Below are 20,000 nucleotides of genomic sequence, written 5' to 3'. Positions count from 1 at the left end.
TAGCTCTCGTCCTGGGCACTTTTTTTCCCCTATCCTATCCAAATCTATGTACTGTATATAGAGTATGTGGTCTTGTGTACCCGGTCATCCCAGGCGTGTCTGTCATCTCTCCCAGGCTGGCAGGCAGGACCAGTCAACTTCTCCCCATCACCACCCCCTTGTCTCTTCCCTCTTTGCCGCCCCCTCTCCCTTACGTGGGGGCTATCCCACGATCCATCCTCGCTTTCCCTCTCCCATAGCGTCAGCCGTTATGCAATAGACCGGCCGGCCCGGCGACGACGCTGTTGCCAACTGCATCTGTGCTTGGTACTGTACCTCGCAGTTCATGACGCTATTTTTAAGGACTGTTTGGGATATCAGTGTAAATACAGTGTTGCCTTCGGTTGCATGCGATTAATCCACGTTTGATTTAAGTGTTTGTCAATCCTTTCACTTTGTTCCCTGGAGATAGGCTGTGATGCTTTTGTCACTACTCATCTTGTCGTTTTCATGGCTTCTATTTGTTTTCTCTTTTTTTATTTAGGATTGTGTGAACCCTGTTTCATTGTAGTTTCCCGCCAGATGCGTCTCTCTCTCTCTCTCTCTCTCTCTCTCTCTCTCTCTCTCTCTCTCTCTCTGTGACTTTGAAAATAAAATTGAGCGTAGTCTTTGCTCGTACATGCAGATACACGTGTATAATATATATATATATATATATATATATATATATATATATGAGAAAGATCTGAAACTACAGACGCAAATATTTTTCCATCCCCCCCCTCCCAAAATCAATTTCAAACGAAATAGCTTCCTGGTTTGTATCCTTTGTAACTGTTGATATGCGTATTTTTACGTGTCAGCCATTTCAATTCATTATTCATCTTCTGAAAGTTTCCGTGGCGAGTTCATTTCTTGTCATTTTCAATATAGATTTTATCTCTCCACTTAGCGTATTTTGGTGTCCTGTAGACGCATGCTCCGCAATCTTAGTCAAACTTAACGCTAATGCAAGAACTGAACTCATCCCAAGGCCTCAAATCTTGATGTATTTCATTAATGTAGTATTCCTAACTTACCATCCACCATGTTCATAGGTCCACAATGGGGGCGTTTTACATGGATCTTTTCCTGGAGTATTGCAAGCACAATTGCTGACTTCAGACTTCGTAGGGACATCTCATTGCTTACTTTTTTTATGAACAAAAAATCGATATCAGGTATTACGCTCTTTCTTTCTCTCTTGGGAATCCTTTGTTAATGGCTATTGGGGAGCTTAAAGGCGTGTGGATGTTTTGAAGGCGCGTTTTACTCTTTCCGCCTGGGCGGCGCATTTTGTCTATTCATTATCCATCGCCAGTGGCAGTCTGTCTCTTGGTAGAACATGCACAGGTTTCTTCGCCAGCACCCTGGAATGGCTGAAATTACATTGCCTTCCTTTGAAGTTACACTGTGTTGTTTCCCGGCCAAGAAGCTTCAATTTTCTGTAAGGTTTGGTGATCATTTAAAACTATTAATTTGTTAGTCTTCACGAAAACCGAATAATTAAACAATCATCCATTACCAGGTTGCGTGTTACAATATTTTTCAAATTATACAAATCATTCCAACGTTATAAAATTAAAATAATTTTAGTGCACCGGAGCTACGCCATGTTTTTCTCCCCACATAACTTTAACTGAAAGCTGTAAAGTATTCTCCTGTGTTGCAAAGTTCCCAGACAGCAGCCAGGGTTGAGCCATGCAAGTAGGGCTGGAAACCTGTTCGGCGTCGGTGGAGTTGAGAAGAGCTTGGGTGGCGGGGTTTGGGAGTGCATGGTCACCTCAGCTGACTTGCTTGTGCGCAAGTGCTTGTGAATGGGTTTTGGTAAATAACCCTCCTCGCGGAATAACAAATGGCAACACAGAATATTCTTCGAGACGACATATCTTGGTAATTCACACTTGTTTTGGGCGTTCATTAATAGGTAGTAGCACTATTCCTTATGATTTCTCGTCAAGTGATTCTGTTGATTTATTTTTGATCAATAACGTTTAGATAACCATTTACATATTCTCCGTGAGCCTTGTACACGCTTCCCGTGTATTTAACTGGAACTCCAAAATAATTTTCTTTTTGAAAAAAGCAACTTTAAGGAACCTTCCCCCGATGTCTTCCTCTGTGTCGGTCTGAGCTCGAAATCAGTAAAGCGAGAAAAAAGGTTGAACTAATTTAGTGGCTATCCGGGAGAAACTCGGGTGTGTGCGTAAGTGTTCAAAACAGGGACAAACTGTGGTTTTAAAGTGTGAAGTTTAAAATTTGAATGTTTTTTAGGACAAACTGGGCAGGGAGAGTCGAGTTGGTATGAAAAGAAAAAGAAATTGGGATGAAGCTGCTGTGATTTTGTATTGAAGTGGGCGTTTTCTTGCGCTTGAGTAATTTCTAGTAGTGAAAAGGATCAATAGGTTTTACATATGTGAATTTCATTTTTCTTTTCTTTTTTAAATTGTCTTGAACAGCTGTGAATTGTGTTTTGCAGTATAAGGAATCTTTCACTTTCTAAGAAGGTGTCCTCTTTAGAGCATTTTCACTTATGCAAACCAAGAAAACAAGAACATTGAATATTGTCCGTAAATGTCCCTCATGATGAAGTTCTGATGGCATACCTGTACAAATACTGTGTTCATAAATTGTGATAGCTACACACAAGCTCATTATACAAAATTTCCATCAGTTTATTTTGATACCGGGCTTACGGGTAACATGAGTAGTATACTGAGCCTTTGTGGACCCTTCAAAGGAATTATTCTTGTTTCTTCTTTACCCATTGCACGTCTTTTCTAGTTTATATAAGAAATATTTATTTTAACGTTGTTACTGTTATTAAAAATATTTCAATTTCCCTTGATTCCTTTTCTCACTGGGCTATTTTCCCTGTTGGGACCCCTGGGCTTATAGCATCTTGCTTTTCCAACTAGGGTTGTAGCTTAGCATTTAATAATAATAATAATCATGTATGTAATCCTCTACCAGTGTCGTCGTCCTAACGCATATTCTCTCTCTCTCTCTCTCTCTCTCTCTCTCTCTCTCTCTCTCTCTGTACGTGGATTTCTTCGATGATCATCATTTTAGAATAATTTTTTTTTTTTTACGTCAGCAAGTAATCTCCATGGCGTAACAAGGTCGGGAGCGTTGTGGGTGTGGTTGCAGCTAATGTGGGAGGAAGAGAACGTTTATATATTGAGAGTATCTAAAGCAGAATTATTTGTAATTTAAAGGCAGCCTTCAAGGGCGCATTCACATATCTATAGGCTACATACGCATGCATAAATCTGCACGACACACTGTAAACTCACTCTCTCTCTCTCTCTCTCTCTCTCTCTCTCTCTCTCTCTCTCTCTCTCTCTCTCTCTCTCTCTCTGTCATAATGATAGGGTTCACTGGCTTTTTTAGGGGAACACCTTGAATCCATACCTCTAAGAACAACAAATGCAGCCGGTTTTATTCCACTTCAGACATGTCTTTATTATTGTTGGAGTTTGGTCAATTTTCATCACTACACTAGCCTCTGAGGATTGGTGATGGTGGGAGATTTTGGTCTGATCGCTCACAGCAAACCAACTTAATATGGGGGGCTCTGACTAGTACAGCTTTGCTGATCTTGTCGATACGCAGACCCTTTCATCACTATACCCCCTAACATTAAGAACAAAAATAAGCAGATGCGCAGGTGCATTGGCCCAGGTACCTTCATTGCTTTCGTTGACAAGTGATGACTGGCTCGAGTTTTTCGGTTCTGTCATGAATGAGAAGAGTCGTTTCCTACACCACTGCCAAATTGCATTTGATATACAACGATGGGTGCCTTGGTGCAACAGGAAATTAGATATTCATGAGAAGAAATGGCTCTTGTAATACTTCTTTCTTTGGTTTGTCTTTATTTCAGAGATATTTCTTTATTTTTTTCTTATTAGTAGATAAAGCTAAACAAAATTCTTAGTTATTAATCTTTAATTAAACCATGCTACTTTCCATCTAAGCTTCCACCATCTGATAAGATAAGAAATTATTTATCCCCCTTGATATTTAAAGTTATATATCAGAATTATCTACAGGGTTTAACCCCCCCCCTCTCTCTCTCTCTCTCTCTGTCATGAACTGAAATAGAGGTTATTGATCTATTGGCATTGCCAACTGGGATTTTTACTCCCTCTTTTTGACTGGTGCTTGGAAGGGTTGCGTTAATTGTAGTAATTTACCGAATAATGAAAGGGAGAGAAAGTTTTGTCCATGAAACCCTGTTTCTATGGTAACCGCAGAACTCGTTCCTAACAAGATTCTACCATAACCAATGCTGTGAGGCTCATTGTGACCACTGGGATTTTTTGCTATTCAAATCCATCTCCAGCTTCAATCCATGTTAGCTCTCGTTGGAATTCCGCGTAATTATTTAGCATTTTAGTGTTTAGAGGCTGGTTCAACAGAAATTTGTAGTACAGTTGAGCTGCAGGGTTACTATATCAATTCTTGAAAAGGGGTTGTATGGATTTTGCATTTTTTATATATATTTTCAAATCGTAACGGCAAAAGTATTGTATTTTTTTCTGCATTTAGTAATGAATTCTGAGAGCTTTCATTTCTTTTTATTCCATTCTTAATTGACCAAAACCTGATTATGATAAGGTTTCCAGTTGGACTTTTTTTTCTTTTTCAATGTTCCTGTTGACAATGGTCAACGAATAAACAGGCAAACGGACAATACCGTATCTCTCTGTCTCTGTCTGTAAGTGTTTAAATAGCTGGAAGTCTGGTGCGCCCCTTCATCGTCATGCTATCTCCTCTTTAATACACTCCCTCATTCACCCTCCCACCCTCGCTTTCTCACTGAGTGGGTGGGTGAGTACTAGGGGGAAGGGACGCTGAAACTCAGGCAGCCACGCCCATATTATTCAGGCACGCCCACTTTTGTGTGTAGACTGTCTCCTGAGGTTCGCAGGATATAGTGTTGACGTTCGTGACAACCTCATCGTCAAGTCCTTTCTTTTAAAGTTACCTGGAAATAGGACACCTGATGAGATGAGGGGACATCGGATGGCTTGGGGACAAGGGATCCCTTTTGCCCACTCGCCTACACAGGGAGGAAGGAAAGAAGGCTGGCTGGCGGGCGGGCGGGCGGGCGGGCGTGGGCTGACGCTGTCCCATCTTCCCCCTCCCATCATTCCTCTAGAGATGACCCCCTTCCCGAACTTTCATTATTAATCGTTCTATTTTTCGTTAAGGTCAGAAGAATCCTTGGAAAGTGGCCGGGTATCGACGTTACTCCAGGAGTCGGTTGGATAAAGAAAAGAAAAAAAAAAAGTGTGGAGATCTGTGAGGCGCGTCAGGGCGGGTCTGCTCTTGTAGTAAACAAGTGACACTTGAAGACAAATAGGGTGGCTGTGCTTTTAAGGCTTAACTCGCTCTATGTGAACTCAAGTGGTGTGTAAGATCTCCGAGAGCAGTATAGTACTTTGAAAGATTTTGATCGTTGCACTCTGTGGAGCATTGTTTGTTTTCTTGGCTTTGTTTGTCGTGTCGTTTTTTTCCCCTTTTCCTTCAGGTTTTTTTTTTTTTTTTCATTTGCCCTCTATCAAAACCATTGAGAATTTTACCTAATTTGTTATCATCTGGAAATATACTTGACTCTCTCTCTCTCTCTCTCTCTCTCTCTCTCTCTCTCTCTCTGTTGGCATGTACGACTTTGAAGTACTCAGGAGAGCCAAGTTAATTAGAATACAAGTGTCCTTCTTAATTAGGATTTAACTGAGGAGGAGGAGAGTTTTGTTTATTTAAAATTGCCCAGTCAGCTGATAAACGTCGTCTTGATACAGCAAGGAAAAGAAAAAGGTGTTAGGTTAATGTGTCGAAATGTCGATACCCGTAATTAAATTTAGATTGAAGAATTCGTAATAAAAAAAAAGGGATGTCACTCGCATTCAGTGAATTAAAAACATGAAAATCTCCTACGTTATGGAATTTTACCAAGATGTTTTTTATCAAATTATTTGTAAGTTCTCTTGTTAGCAGTACAATCAAGAGATATCTTCTGTTATTCTAATACTTCTTGGGAGAAGGTAATGTTCATGGTTTCATAAATACAGATAAATTTGGGAACGGAAATAATTACTATTAGTATGTGATGGAAAACTTTAGATCCTTAAGAGTCTTAGAGCTTGTTTGTGCTTCCCATGTTCGTTCATTGGATTGTATGCTATTCTTTAGCCAAAGTTATGGATCATGAACCACATTACGAAACCGCTCGAGGAAATAGTTCAATTTAGGCCCGTGCCTCCAAACGAAGGATGCGAAGCGTTAAGCAATCTCTTAATGGTTGGCTGCAATCAAGGCCGCTAATTACCAGGCTAAACTGAACGTCGGTCCCTGTGTCATTTCGTTTGTTTGTCGCTGTTTGATTTCGGAGAACGTCTCGGTTTGCAGTTGGGAGAAGATTATTTGCCAGAATTGCTTGCTTCTGATGGCTGTGCTAGCCTATTGGAAACGTCCCTGTCTCGCATTCTGTTGGATGGGAGTTCGAAATCCGTTCGAAACCCGCTCCGGCTCGATAATTTTTAGTTGTCTACACCTCACCGTGCTTGTGAACTACGTACGGCTAAGGCGGGTCGGGTCTACATGTTGAGTCATCAACAGCCATTGTCTGGCCCTCCCTGGTCCTGATTTGATGGAGAGGGGCCTTGGGCACTGATCATATGTATACAGTCGTTTTCTAGGACATTGTCCTGTCCTTTGCCGCTGCCAATCATAACAGACCTGTAAAATACCACTTGGATTACCAGATGTGCTAATGGAAATAATTCGCATGGGTACGTTTTGAATTATTTTTTCTACAGTTCTGAAATATTTTCTACTGTGGGAGAAAGTTGTAAGGTTCAGAAAGGCGGTCAGAAGCCGGGGGACCTGACTGCAATTGATACTGCTTCGAAGTCTGTGGTTGCTATGCAACCGATTCCCAAAGACTACTCGGGAAGGTAGAGCGTGATGTGTCCATCCATGTTCAGATTTGTAGCTTCATTTTATTTAACCTCGTCATTATTGTTTAGGTTTATTTCGTGAAAGCATATCGTTACTTTACGTATGTCTTAATTAGCTTCGCTTCTGTGTTAGGGTCTACGGAAATTTATGTGATACATAAACTCGGGACTTTTTCCAGCTATCTTTTGTGTCGGAACAAAGAGAGAGAGAGAGAGAGAGAGAGAGAGAGAGAGAGAGAGAGATTAGGGTACTAGAAGGGGGTTGGGATTGTAGGTCTTTGGTCAATGGGTGGGAGGGAGGGCGTCTGCATATTGTTGCGAGTTGAGAGCCAATCATCGTGGTGTCCTGTCGTAAAGGCAAGGTTGTTCTCTGCCAATCAGTACTTCCTTTACCCCCTTCTATTGCGCCTTTAAAACCAACAGCTGTTAATTGAAGGTACAGGTAATCTTGCTTTGTTTCATTAAATTGTCCCCAATGATTTTTTAAAAATATATTTATTGTGATTGATAGTCCAAAAAGAGTAATGTTACCGAAGGACCTTTGCTCGATTACTGATAAAAAAAAAAAATCGTGATACAAATATATAAGGCTCTCACTAGCGTCTGTTTTTCAGGATTGATCTGTAGGCCTATCTGAAATAGGGAAGACTTAGGCAAAGAAATAGGTGATGTGCAGGTTGTTTATTTCATTACGAAAAGTCACGCTGATATAATTTGAAGAAAAATAATTTTTATGAATAATGTACATTTTACTGTACCAATACTCATCACATACTGTATCTGCTTGCAAGTTATTCTTTACACATTACCCCTCTTTCCTCATACACCTAACAACGCTATTAGCAAACAATTCTTCATCGCTCAGGGGTTAACTATAGCGTTTTTCATTGCTACTTTCCTCTTGGAAAGGGTAGAAGACTCTCTAGCTATGGTGAGCAGCTCTTCTAGAAGGACACTCCAAAATTAAACCATTGTTCTCTAGTCTTGGGTACAATGAGTAGTGCCATAGCCTCTGTACCATGGTCTTCCACTGTCTTGGGTTAGAGTTCTCTTGCTTGGGGGATACATTCGGGCACGCTATTCTATCTAATTTCACTTCCTCTTGGTTTTTTTTAAGTTTTGATACTTTATATATGAAAGATTTAATTAAATGTTACTGTTGTTGATATAATTTATTTCGATTGTTCATCACTTCTCTTGTAATGTATTCATTTCCTAGTTTCCTTTCCTTAATGGGGTATTTTTCCTAGTCTTAGCCCTTGGGTTGTTTGCCTGCTTGCAATAATAATAACATTACCATTACTTGACATTTCCTTTTCCATTTGTTTGGGTAAAAGACAAGATTATTCATCTTTGAATTTTTCCTTCTTTCCTCTACATGTGTAGGGTTTACATTCTCAGAGGTAGCATAAACAAGCCGTGACTTTTAGTGAATATACAGCGAGACGTTTGTGTCCGTTTTGTCTGGTACGTTCTTAAGCTCGCCTCATGTCGTGCACAGTTTAGCCTTCACTTTGCAAAGTCTTCGGGGAGAACACCACTCTCTCCAGTATACCTGTTCAGAAATAATAACAAGAAAAAAACTGTGATCATTAAGATCAAAAGATTGAAAGGCAATTTTCTGTAACTTGTGTATTTTACGAACAACTGACTTCCTTTGTATATTATGTAATCACTCTTGTGGAGAAAAGTGAATTGCCATCGCTGGTGGTGAAAATTTGAAATTTGTGCTATTTCTTATTCAATATATTTGAATCAGTTTGAGGATTTGGTATGAGGGGCCTAACGAAAATATCCAAAATATGATTGAAAATGATCCTTCAGCCGTTGGGAATTTTACTCTAACGGTTTATTTAAAAAACCAGATTGGAATGATGGTGTCTTAAGTATCCTTGGCTAGATGTTCTGTCGGGAAAGAGAATCCTATTGGTTTGCGAAGGTGCCAAGATATTTCACCTTTTTGGCAATGGCGACCTTGGAAAGTACCAGCTCTAGTTTGACCTTGAAGCAAGATCGGGGCTAACCTTGGCTGGTGATTCCTCCTTGACGGGGCGTATGGCCTCATCCCTCCACAATATATATATATATATATATATATATATATGTGTGTGTGTGTGTGTGTGTGTGTGTGTCGTGTATATATGTTTTCACCATACCCCATTGGAAGGGAGACGCTGGAAGGCTTTTGCCAACTGTTTTTCGGGAGCTATTTATAGTACACCTGTCTTTTCTTTGTTAGTCACCCATCCAAGTACTGACCACATCCGGTGTTTTTGACTGCCCTGATCGAATGAGTGGTAGGTGGGTACAACCCTATTTAGGTCTTGATGGCGTTAATGTAACGTTTTATAGGTGAAGCATATGCACGTTTAAATTAATTTGGGGGCAAATATGATTGTAAAATCATCTTGTGCATTTTTATACGACTATGGAGGGATATAGACGTGTCTCTTGTCATTAGAAAGCTCTGTCTAAAATTGTTTGCAGAGATCTGTAGCGAAGCATACACAGAGATCCTTGTGTTTGGCAATTAACGTGTAAATGAAGGATGCATCTTGGTGGCGTGGAGCGTGCCAGTGATACGTGTCCACCAAACAGTCACCGTTCTTCTGTCCTTTGTTCGTTTCTTTATTTCCCTCTCGCCAACAGGTAAGTTGCATAAGAAAGCAACATCGACCATCCATACTCATTCCCCTATTCTGCGTTACTCTCCCTTGCCAAACTCAACCACTTTATTCTTTCTCATGAGCACCTAGGCTGAATAAGAATGTCTTCATCATGGGAAGGTTTTCTTTGCCTTCTTACCATAACGGGGTGTCTCATTCATCGGGAAAGAAGAATGGAAGGTAAGAAGAAAGACACAAGATAAAAATTTGTGTCGCTGAACAAAGCTGCTGTCTATTTTACATTTTTACTCTTGTATTTTGACTAGCGTGTTTTGAATATTCTTCTACTCGTCTTATGAAAAGTTTATAAATCCAACCGTTTCATAACATCATTTTTTTATGGTTATTTACTATGCTTGGCAGATATCGAGTCAAATGCTATTTGAAATTTTCAAATTTATTGAAAAAAATATTTATCACTTTCGATTATATATTCATAAGTAAATATATATAATGTATAATATATAAATGGCTTATTCGAAATATGAGAAACACGTTTAAATGTGCAAAAAGAAAAAAAAATTATCATTAATCGAATGCCAAGTCCCAGACCTACCAATTAGCTACGATGGTGAAGATGGGTTGATTTCAATTCTAAGTACAGAAAACCTGAATTTGACAAGTATATGTATAGAAGAATTGTCATTGACTTTTATATTTCTTCGTGGCTGAGTGGCATGGTCACTGGCATACAGGTATCCTGGACCAGAGTTCAATTCCCGGCCGGTCTGATACTATAGTCTTTGAGTGATTTCGCCTGGGGCTCTGATCCCGAGGTCGTTAAGAGAATCCAGACTTTAATGTATTAATATATATGGCTTATTTGAAATTATTATATATATATATATATATATATATATAGATAGATAGATAGATAGATATATATACATATATAGATATATATATCTATATATCTATATATACACACACACACACATATATATATATATATATATATATATTATATATATATATATATATTATAGTTAGTTAGTTAGTTGGTTAGTCATATATGTAACATAATGATAATTCGGCTGTTTCAGTAGGTAGCTTTCTCGTATTCTGAAAAATCGTTGAAGTATTATTGTGAGTGAAAAGAAGAAGTCCTATTCTGAAAAGGAGTGCCAACATCATCTATGGGTGTCCAAGAAGAGGCCAGCTCGCACTCTTGTGTTTGTCGTGGGCAGCACTGGGTCAGACCAGTTGGCTGACCTTGAAGTCAATATGACCCAATAGATTGCGGTAGCTAGTCCCCCGGGGGAACTGCCTAAAATGAGTCCTAGCTTTGGGCGCTGGTGCCGGGGGGGAGGGGGGGGGGTTCTTGGTTAGCCAGCTCGCGTAGGGTTGTGTACATGGATAGATTGGGCAGGTGTGCGCTTGTTAAAGGGGCCACATTTAGGTGGTGAGAGTCTATTCATATTAGCAATGACAGCTGTTCATTTAAAACGATAGAGAGAGAGAGAGAGAGAGAGAGAGAGAGAGAGAGAGAGAGAGAGTTGTGCCAATGCTCAGATGTGCAGGAAGTGCCCGGATATTCACGAGACATTGTTTACTGCATGTGTGTTTTTTGTGTTTATGTAAATGCAATTATTACATTTACGATTATTTAGTCGAGGTTATCTAACAGAGAATTATTTTCAACGTAAGTGATGTATTTGTACATAGACGTGCACAAAATTTCAAAATTCCTTGTTTGTGTAGGCTAATCTCTCTCTCTCTCTCTCTCTCTCTCTCTATATATATATATATATATATATGACCCCCACTCAACTGAATATTGATTCAGAAATCATCCTTTAATAGAACCCCAGAAAACTAGCATTAAACCATTGCGTAAGAAACACCCTTTCCATATATTATTATTTTGCCACACGTGTCCATTTAAAATTTAGGTTATAATTCAGTGCAAGTTACCCCATTTCCCATATAGAATATATCACAAAACACTATTTCAAAGTTATTTTCATAAGCTCGGTGGCAATGTCAGTCAGAGAAAACTCTCCGAGATGTGGTCGTCTTTTTATAATGTTTTTCTATTTTTGCAAGATTGCCTCCGGTACCCCGAGTTGCTTATTCGATCTTTCGAGAAAATGACTACTTGCATATAGGGAGGACATCCTTGTTACATACTCATGTAATCAACTATAAATGAACTATTGTGATGGTCACTCTCTCTCTCTCTCTCTCTCTCTCTCTCTCTCTCTCTCTCTCTCTCAAGAAAATCATCGGGAGAAGCACTCTGCTCAGCTAACTTTGCTACTCTTGCGAGTCAGCCATCCACTATGCGTCAGTCATTGTTATCAGGTTTATTTTATTTTTACATAATATTTTGGGCATCAGTTGGTATGACAGCTTCTCTATTCGTCTAGAGGGCTGGAACAGTAGGTCTCTCTCTCTCTCTCTCTCTCTCTCTCTCTCTCTCTCTTTACGAGTCTTCTGTATAACTCTATCAAGCGACTGATGTTATGGGGGGTTTCCTCCACATTGTTACATCCAACATCCTTGATTCAGAGTTGCAAGAGGAAGGTAGCAGGGATCGAACTTATTTAAGATATGTGTGAGGGTGTGAGCGCCCACTCATTCATTTTAGTTATATTTTACTGTTTCTTGAACTTGGACTATTAGGTGCACCATTTCCTGTTTTTATTAGTTTTCAAACGTTAACTTCCGCAATTTAGATGTGCATATTCTCGCCCTTTTACTATTAAAGTCACTTATAAGTTTTGAAAGAAACATAATCATTAGTAATGGGCCATTATTCCTGGCAATTAATATTATTCACGTTAGAGCACCAAGAATTTACACATTGCATCTCGAATTATTTTTACGATGTCGCTTACTCGCACATTACTTGTGGACATCTTTTCAGGCTGATTGCGTCAAGATTAGTTTTAAAAGTAACGATCGTGTTCCCCTTTTCTTTATAAGAAAAAAAGGTCGTTTGTTTTCCACGTAGCTTGCCAAGGACTTAAATTTATCGTGGCTCCACAAACACTGCATGCGAGGCGAAAGTATGTGGCCCAATACTTACTGCTTTTAAACTTTATAAGCGTATTTATTTATGTAAGCTTGTAACCCATTTGCGATGGACGATGCTGAAATACCTGTTTAATGTCTGTGTTTACGACATATGGAACATATAGCGAAAAACCAAAGATATTATTGGGCTGAATCTCCTCTTTCCAAAAGTGTCTATACAACCAGGTGTTTTAGGCTCAACATAAACCACATTCTCTTCTCTGGCATTAGATATAAATTTCTCTCTCTCTCTCTCTCTCTCTCTCTCTCTCTCTCTCTCGATACAAGATATTACACTAACGTGATTCATTTTATAGTTCAACTTCAGATGTAACATTATGCGCCTTTGGAATACAGTATTATTGTTTTGAATTTCTAAAAGATTCAAAATTTTATGTTATCTGAAACCTACGGTTGCTTTGAATAATCAATTCTTTACTGATGTTAATACTTTTTAATTTCGATTACGCATTTCATTTAACAGAGTGGAAAAGTATCGGTCTGCAAACTCTAAGGCTATTACTAGTTGAGGATTTCACGTTACTCTGAGAACAAGGGGGGTTATATCATAGCCATTACTTGGACGTCTTGAGCTTTAATGTATGTTATCTGAGCAACGATGGGTTAATTGACCAACGTTGCTATGTGAATTTATTATTATTATTATCATTATGATCATTATTATTATTATTATAAGAAGGAGAATTACCAGCACAATGAGTCAAGCTCGACTCTTACAGAGCTGGCTACCATTGAAGATAATTAAGGGTGGGGACGTTGAATAACTGAAGCTTCACAGTAGTTGAAATATTCGAACAGGGTAGAGGATTGGTTATTTAGAAAGAATGAACGATGATTAGGTGAAGAATGTATGATTCCGAGAAAAAAAAAAAAAAAAAACCTGGATGATGGAGCAGAAAATGTGTTGGAAAGAAGGAGCTGTAGTATTCGGGAAAAGCAAGAGCGAGTATGGTAAAAGTGGGGGAGTTTAATACAATGTTTATAAGCCTTCTGTGTAATTGAATGAAGTGATCAATAGAATTTTTCAGCAAAATGGCTTCATACTCACTCTCTCTCATGCTGTTAGTGTAAATAGCGTATTGGTAACGACTCAAAAATTATATGTCAATTGTTTTACAGAATGAAACAAAAACTTAAGAATTCTAAAATTCAATACAGAATATACAGATATTTTAGGCCTAACCTAACATGTTTTTCTCGGTACCAAATCAAATATATTCAATGACTGTCGTATGAATATTACATTAAAGTTTATTACTCAATAGTTGAAATTAACTTTACATTTTTATAGGATATGATTCCCAAAAGCAAATGCAACGAATAAAGGAAATTAACATTAGCTATGTTATCTTTAGCCTTTGTTTATTGTAGCTGATGTCTATTACTAATTAATCGGGATGGATTAACTTGTTGCACAACGTTTGCGCAATTAACTTTTCATTGGATGCCTTAATATCACACAAGCCCGGTCACGCGATGGACGGGTGCTTGTTTCTTTTTCTTTAATTAACCCAGCAGAATCGATACAATTAATATTCATTGTGTGATAGGAATAGCTGTATTACCGTTGGTCTATATATATGAAAAATTAGGTTTTTCGCCCATTGGTTTTACAGAAAAGCGTTTCAGATTCACACAGTCTGTAGATGATTTTGAAAATTAAATAACGACTGTATAAATATGGTAACCCAAAACGCTTCAAATAAAAACACTTCCCAAAGCAAAATGAACCCTTTATTTTCACAAGAGGATGAGTGTGGGTAAGGATTATGAGGCTTAGGGCTGCATCGATGGGGGGGGGGGGGGTAAGTAATAGGACCTCCAATGAGAAGGGAACTCTGAAAAAAAAAATGGAAATGGATGCGGTAGATGATTTCGCCAAGATGAGAAGGGGAAAGGAGAAGGTTGGTAAAGTGTGCAGCGTCTGCTTTTGTTTCAGCGTTTACATTTCTTTGTTAAAACGGAAATGCGAGATGATGTGCCTCGAAAGTTACCCGTTGCAGACATACAATGCGAATTTTTTTTTCTATAAAACGTGCGTGAAGCTTTGTGTTTTATGTTCGTTTCGCCTTGATAAAACGAAAACAAAATCGCGTGGATAGGTTTTTTGCAGAATAAGTAAAGAAAGTTAAAGTTTGGTAGGAATTTGGCATTGGGCTCAGTTTCAAAGTTGCTTTTTGGCTTCATCCGGGCCTGGCGTAGGCGTGCCAAGTTACTTGAGAAAGGTGGCAATGTTCTCTTGGGTATTTAGGAAAAAAAAAGCACATTTGAAATCGATCAATTGAAAATTTTACACAAAATCTAAGCTTTCCCGTTTTTATATTGATTTGGATGGTCGTATTCTATAGCAATCCTCAGGGCGCCATTCAAAATGGATACTAATTTCCTTTCTCATTTTGTTAATTTACTTATATTAGACAAATTAAAAGTTAAAGATGAGATGCAGTTCTGTAACATTAATATTTACACCTATATCCTCAGTATAATTTTGTGAAGAATTTTACTCTACTTATCACTAATGTTAAAACAAAGCTTTTTCGTTCTTTTGATAATACAACATCTGTTACGTACAGGGATAATTAAAGGAGTTAATTCACTTTTACCAACGCATCAGACTTTTATAACACTGCCATTGAAATTCTCTCTCTCTCTCTCTCTCTCTCTCTCTCTCTCTCTCTCTCATATATATATATATGTGTGTGTATATCTATCTATCTATCTATCTATATATATATATATATATATAAATATATATATATATACTTATACATATATATATATACATATACATATATATATATATATATATATATAAGCATTTTCTGAGGTCAAGACGAAAGGCGTGAGGATAGCAACCTTACCACTAGGCACTTGCTGGGATACTAGAACACTGAACTTTTCTGGGACAACCCATATTAAGGAAAAAGGTTTATGTGTATAAACTATAATATATATATATATATATATATATATAATATATATATACATATAATATATATATATAATATATATATACATATAATATATATATATACATACATATAATATATATATATACATATAATATATATATATACATATAATATATATATATACATATAATATATATATACATATAATATATATATATATATTTATATACATACATATAATATATATATATATATACATATAATTATATATATATATATATATGCATATAATATATATATATACATATAATATATATATATATATATATATACATATAATATAATATATATATATATTTAACATACATATAATATATATATATATACATACATACATATAATATATATATATATATATACATAATATATATATACATAATATATATATATATATATATATATACTGTATATATATTCATACTTTTCCCCTTGATATGGGTTTGTCCCAGAAAAGTTCAGTGTTTTAGTATCCCAGCAAGTGCCTAGTGGTAAGGTTGCTATCCTCACGCCTTTCGTCTTGACCTCAGAAAATGCTGATGACAATTCCCAGTTAGGCGAACTTGAGAGGGATAACTTGGTATCGAACACTGTCAGAGAAATTTGCTGCTAAAGTACTGAATCACATAAATTTAGTTACATGTTGAGTGATAAGGAAATACATAATTTAAAGTATGGCGAAATTTTTGATAAAACGGAAATGGTTCAATACCATCAAAGTGCAGATTTGCTTGGCTTTTCGTCTTGGCACTCTAAAAAGAGAACCTCAAATAGTTTTCGTTAAATTAATTTTCTATTTAAAAGTTCATAAGTATTTCTTTTATTAAAGCAGATTAAAAAAGCATAGGTCTTCACAAATGTCGCGCACTCCAGGCCTTATTGTTTCATGCCGCAGTCGTTGTTTGCGTGGAAAAGTTTGCATTGTCAAGAAATAAGAAAATAAATCCTGTGTGGCAACTCATTACTCAAACTTTCTCTAACTTTGTTGCAAGAATTTGCTGTAAATCATTTTTTTTCTTCGCATTAAAACTTCAATTTCATTATAGAAGTTGAATTTTTGCTCACAGGAAGTTTTCATTCTCTTTCCATCTTTTCCAGGCTTTTATTGGCATGTTTCAGATAGAATTATTGTCGGTCCTAAATACATTCGCTTGTTTATTCTTGCAGATGTTATTATTATTATTATTATTATTATTATTATTATTATTATTATTAGCCAAGCTACAACCCTAGTTGGAAAAGCAAGATGCTATAAGCACAAGGGCTCCAACATGGAAAAATAGCCCAGTGAGGAAAGGAAACAATAAAATAAATAAACGATATAAGAAGTAGATTGTTCTAGGTACTAGGTTCATAAAATAGATTGTTTTAGGTACTAAATCCCTAAAAACGATTATTATTTTCATGTTACTTTCAATAGGATTCCGTCAAAGAAAGCTTGACTTTAGTCATTTGAAAGTACAGTGCTTTCGATGACAAGTCAGTCTGTAGCTGCAAGTAGTTATGCAGACGATTCCCCATCGATTGGGGATTGACGACCACCATCCCTATATTTCACCAGACTCCATCTCCCCTCTTCCGAGTTCCAGCGAAACAATCAATTAGTGGGGTTCGCCATTCTTTCTCACTGTCTCCCCAACTCTGGACCGGATTTTGTGGGGAGGGGAGAGGGTGGAGTGAGAAGGGGTGTAGGGGTGACGTCGTAGGTCCAATCATGATTAGGGCTGCGATAGACATGATGGTGAAAGTGCTTAATTAGCCTTGAGAAAAAGGATGAAGGATTTGGTGCTAATGTAGCTTGGTTTATGTGAAGAATCTCTCTCTCTCTCTCTCTCTCTCTCTCTCTCTCTCTCACTTTTTCAGACTGTTCACTATGCTAGTTACATAAAAAGTCGTCAGTCTTCTGGTTCAAGCAATAGTTATCCAGGTATTTCCATGATACTATTTGAAACAATATTCAAAACTTAATCTTGCAACAAATAAAAAGCTACTATATTTGCATTCATATCAACATGGAGTGAAGAAACACATACACAAACACACACACACACATATACACACACACACTATATATATATATATATATATATAGTGTGTGTGTGTGTGTATACATACACACACTATTAATCCAGACATTCAACTTCCCTCTGCCTTTGTAAACTACTAGACCATGGCTACAGGAATGTTAATTGTGTTGTCTATATTTTTCTTCACAGGGGACCTCTTGCGGTAGGTATATTTCTTTGTAAAAATGTGCAATTAAAGTCGGTGCCATCTGTTTCTCTCTCTTCCTTCTAGGTAAACAACAACATTCATTCTTTTCCCTGTAATCGTTTTTCTTTTGCAATTCTAAGAAACCCTCGAAAGACGCCAAGGTTGTGTGTTTGTCGATTATTTGTTTATTTGTAGCTTTTAGGAAAACAAAGTAAATGGAGAGTTTAGCCTCTTCCCTCTAAGCCTTGATAGGTATCGAACTATTTCCGATTGGATTCCACTGCTTGCTAGTGGGCTCTGGAAGCACTAGGTTGGAAGCAAGGACCCATTCCGTTCTGTTAGGCTGAACGGATGTAGGGTAAAGAATAGACTTTTATCTGTGACCCCAGGCAAAATCGTTCGTGGAATTTCCTGGTTTCACCGATCATCAGCTTGCATTGTTATTACGAAGTGCGTGTTCCCTAGACTCACTCTCTCTCTCTCTCTCTCTCTCTCTCTCTCTCTCAACATTAGTACGATTCTCTGATCAATTACTGAAGTTGTAAGCATCCAAGTTCTTTTGATCACGATTAATTATATTCTGTAGACGGATGTTAGTATAACGAAGGTTACTAAAACAGGAAAATATTGTTAAAACTTTCTAAAAACGAGGGAGGAGAAAGAGAAACAATTCTAATGATAAGTCCCGTAAATACTGATCATCATATTGTTTGACAGGTGTAATAAAGAATGTTGTCTTTATTACATCTGTGCTAAATGATGGAAATTCTCTCTCTCTCTCTCTCTCTCTCTCTCTCTCTCTATATATATATATATATATATGCCCTTATTTTCTTAGAACTCATTGCATATAAGAGGTTTCTAGTTAAACGTTAGTGATGTCGATGTCACGTTTCCAGTTGCAAGCATCGTCTCTCCCTCCTCCTATCATTTCCCTCTCCCCCCTCCAGTCATCATCACCACAAGCTTCAGGGCCTCCCTCAAGAGTGGGAAAACTGACCACGAGTGTCTGGTTTCTTTGCCCGAAGGCTCCCCGAGAACACGATTTGGAATATTAGATTTTTTTTTCAAAATATATTTTTTTTTTGCTCTCTTTCTCTCTCTCTCTCAACTCGTACATATGAGCAAATTGTCATATTTGACTTTACCCTGATTGAATGAGTTATGCTTGTTTAATGAGAATTTACCTCACAATAAGATATTTGTGTTTTTATGTATTTCTAAGCGTCATTTTATATAAAGAAGAAGAGTTGTGGTGGCGGAGCACAAGGAATGGAGGAAAAAACCTTCACTTTGTAAGAGGAAATGATGCCTTTCAGCGGTGCTTGTGTGCCTGTGTTCGCTTCGTTGTGAGTGTTAGTGAAGAGGAGAAATTCTAATGACTTGCGTGTCCTCAAAAGAAATATATAATGGACCAGTGATAGATAAATTTTGTGAAATCTTAAAAATGATAGTTCTGCTCATGTTGACATATTATGAAATATTTGATGCCTCGAGCAATCATGAAATACATTTGGGAACTATGAGCAATCAAGGCCAATAGAATAACTCTTGGCCTTGTGAGCAATGGCGGAGTGCTTTCTCGTCATCAGCTATTAATTGGTCAAGTTTCATGAATATCAGAAAGATTGTGAAATTTTACCCAAGGGACTGTGCCAGTTGATAAAGCAGTGGAGAGAGAGAGAGAGAGAGAGAGAGAGAGAGAGAGGAGTGGAGTCGATTTTAGGTGTAATTAGGAATCGATTGGCCATAGGAGGATCTCTGCTCTTAAGCAAGGCTTCATCAGGCTGTCTTCTTATTCCTCATCTCCTTTTCATCTCCAGAATAATACTTCTCGAAATATAACATAATTTTATTCTTGTCGGTTCGGGTTTGATATATTTACCAGTGCTAGAATTTGATTAGATCGATTTCAGGTGAGAAGCATTATTCTCTCTCTTTTCGTGTCATGTCGGTCAGAACATTTTTAGGATTGATATAAAATTCATAGGAATTAGCTTTTCTTCTTCTTTTACATCCTCGGGCATTTCGCAAGGAACAAGTTTTCGCCCACGCCTGCTGCTAAATCCAAGATGCGTGACAAGAAATTATTAAAATATATTTCAAGGCCATCATTCTCTAATATG

At 37.5% G+C, this 20,000-nt stretch overlaps 1 protein-coding gene across 5 annotated transcripts in view; it reads left to right on the top strand.

Moving 5' to 3' along the window:
- The window catches only part of LOC137641524 (neurofilament light polypeptide-like), a 110,563-nt gene that overhangs the window by 67,091 nt on the left and 23,472 nt on the right, over positions 1-20,000 (top strand). The window contains exon 1 of one of the 5 annotated variants that reach the window (XM_068374161.1): positions 1,445-1,465. The exons of 2 other annotated variants lie outside the window; for them this stretch is intronic. Coding sequence is in view for 2 of the 3 variants with exons in the window: in XM_068374162.1 (XP_068230263.1) it covers positions 1,874-1,911 (38 nt within the window). In the remaining variant the exon portion in view is untranslated. Of the gene's footprint in view, positions 1-1,444; positions 1,466-1,776; positions 1,912-20,000 lie in introns of those variants that run through there. 2 more of the 5 variants (XM_068374162.1, XM_068374158.1) reach the window with 2 other exon arrangements.

This window comes from Palaemon carinicauda, chromosome 5, assembly GCF_036898095.1.
Source record: "Palaemon carinicauda isolate YSFRI2023 chromosome 5, ASM3689809v2, whole genome shotgun sequence".
NCBI lineage: Eukaryota > Metazoa > Arthropoda > Malacostraca > Decapoda > Palaemonidae > Palaemon > Palaemon carinicauda.
This window is presented reverse-complemented; position numbering and strand designations above follow the sequence as displayed.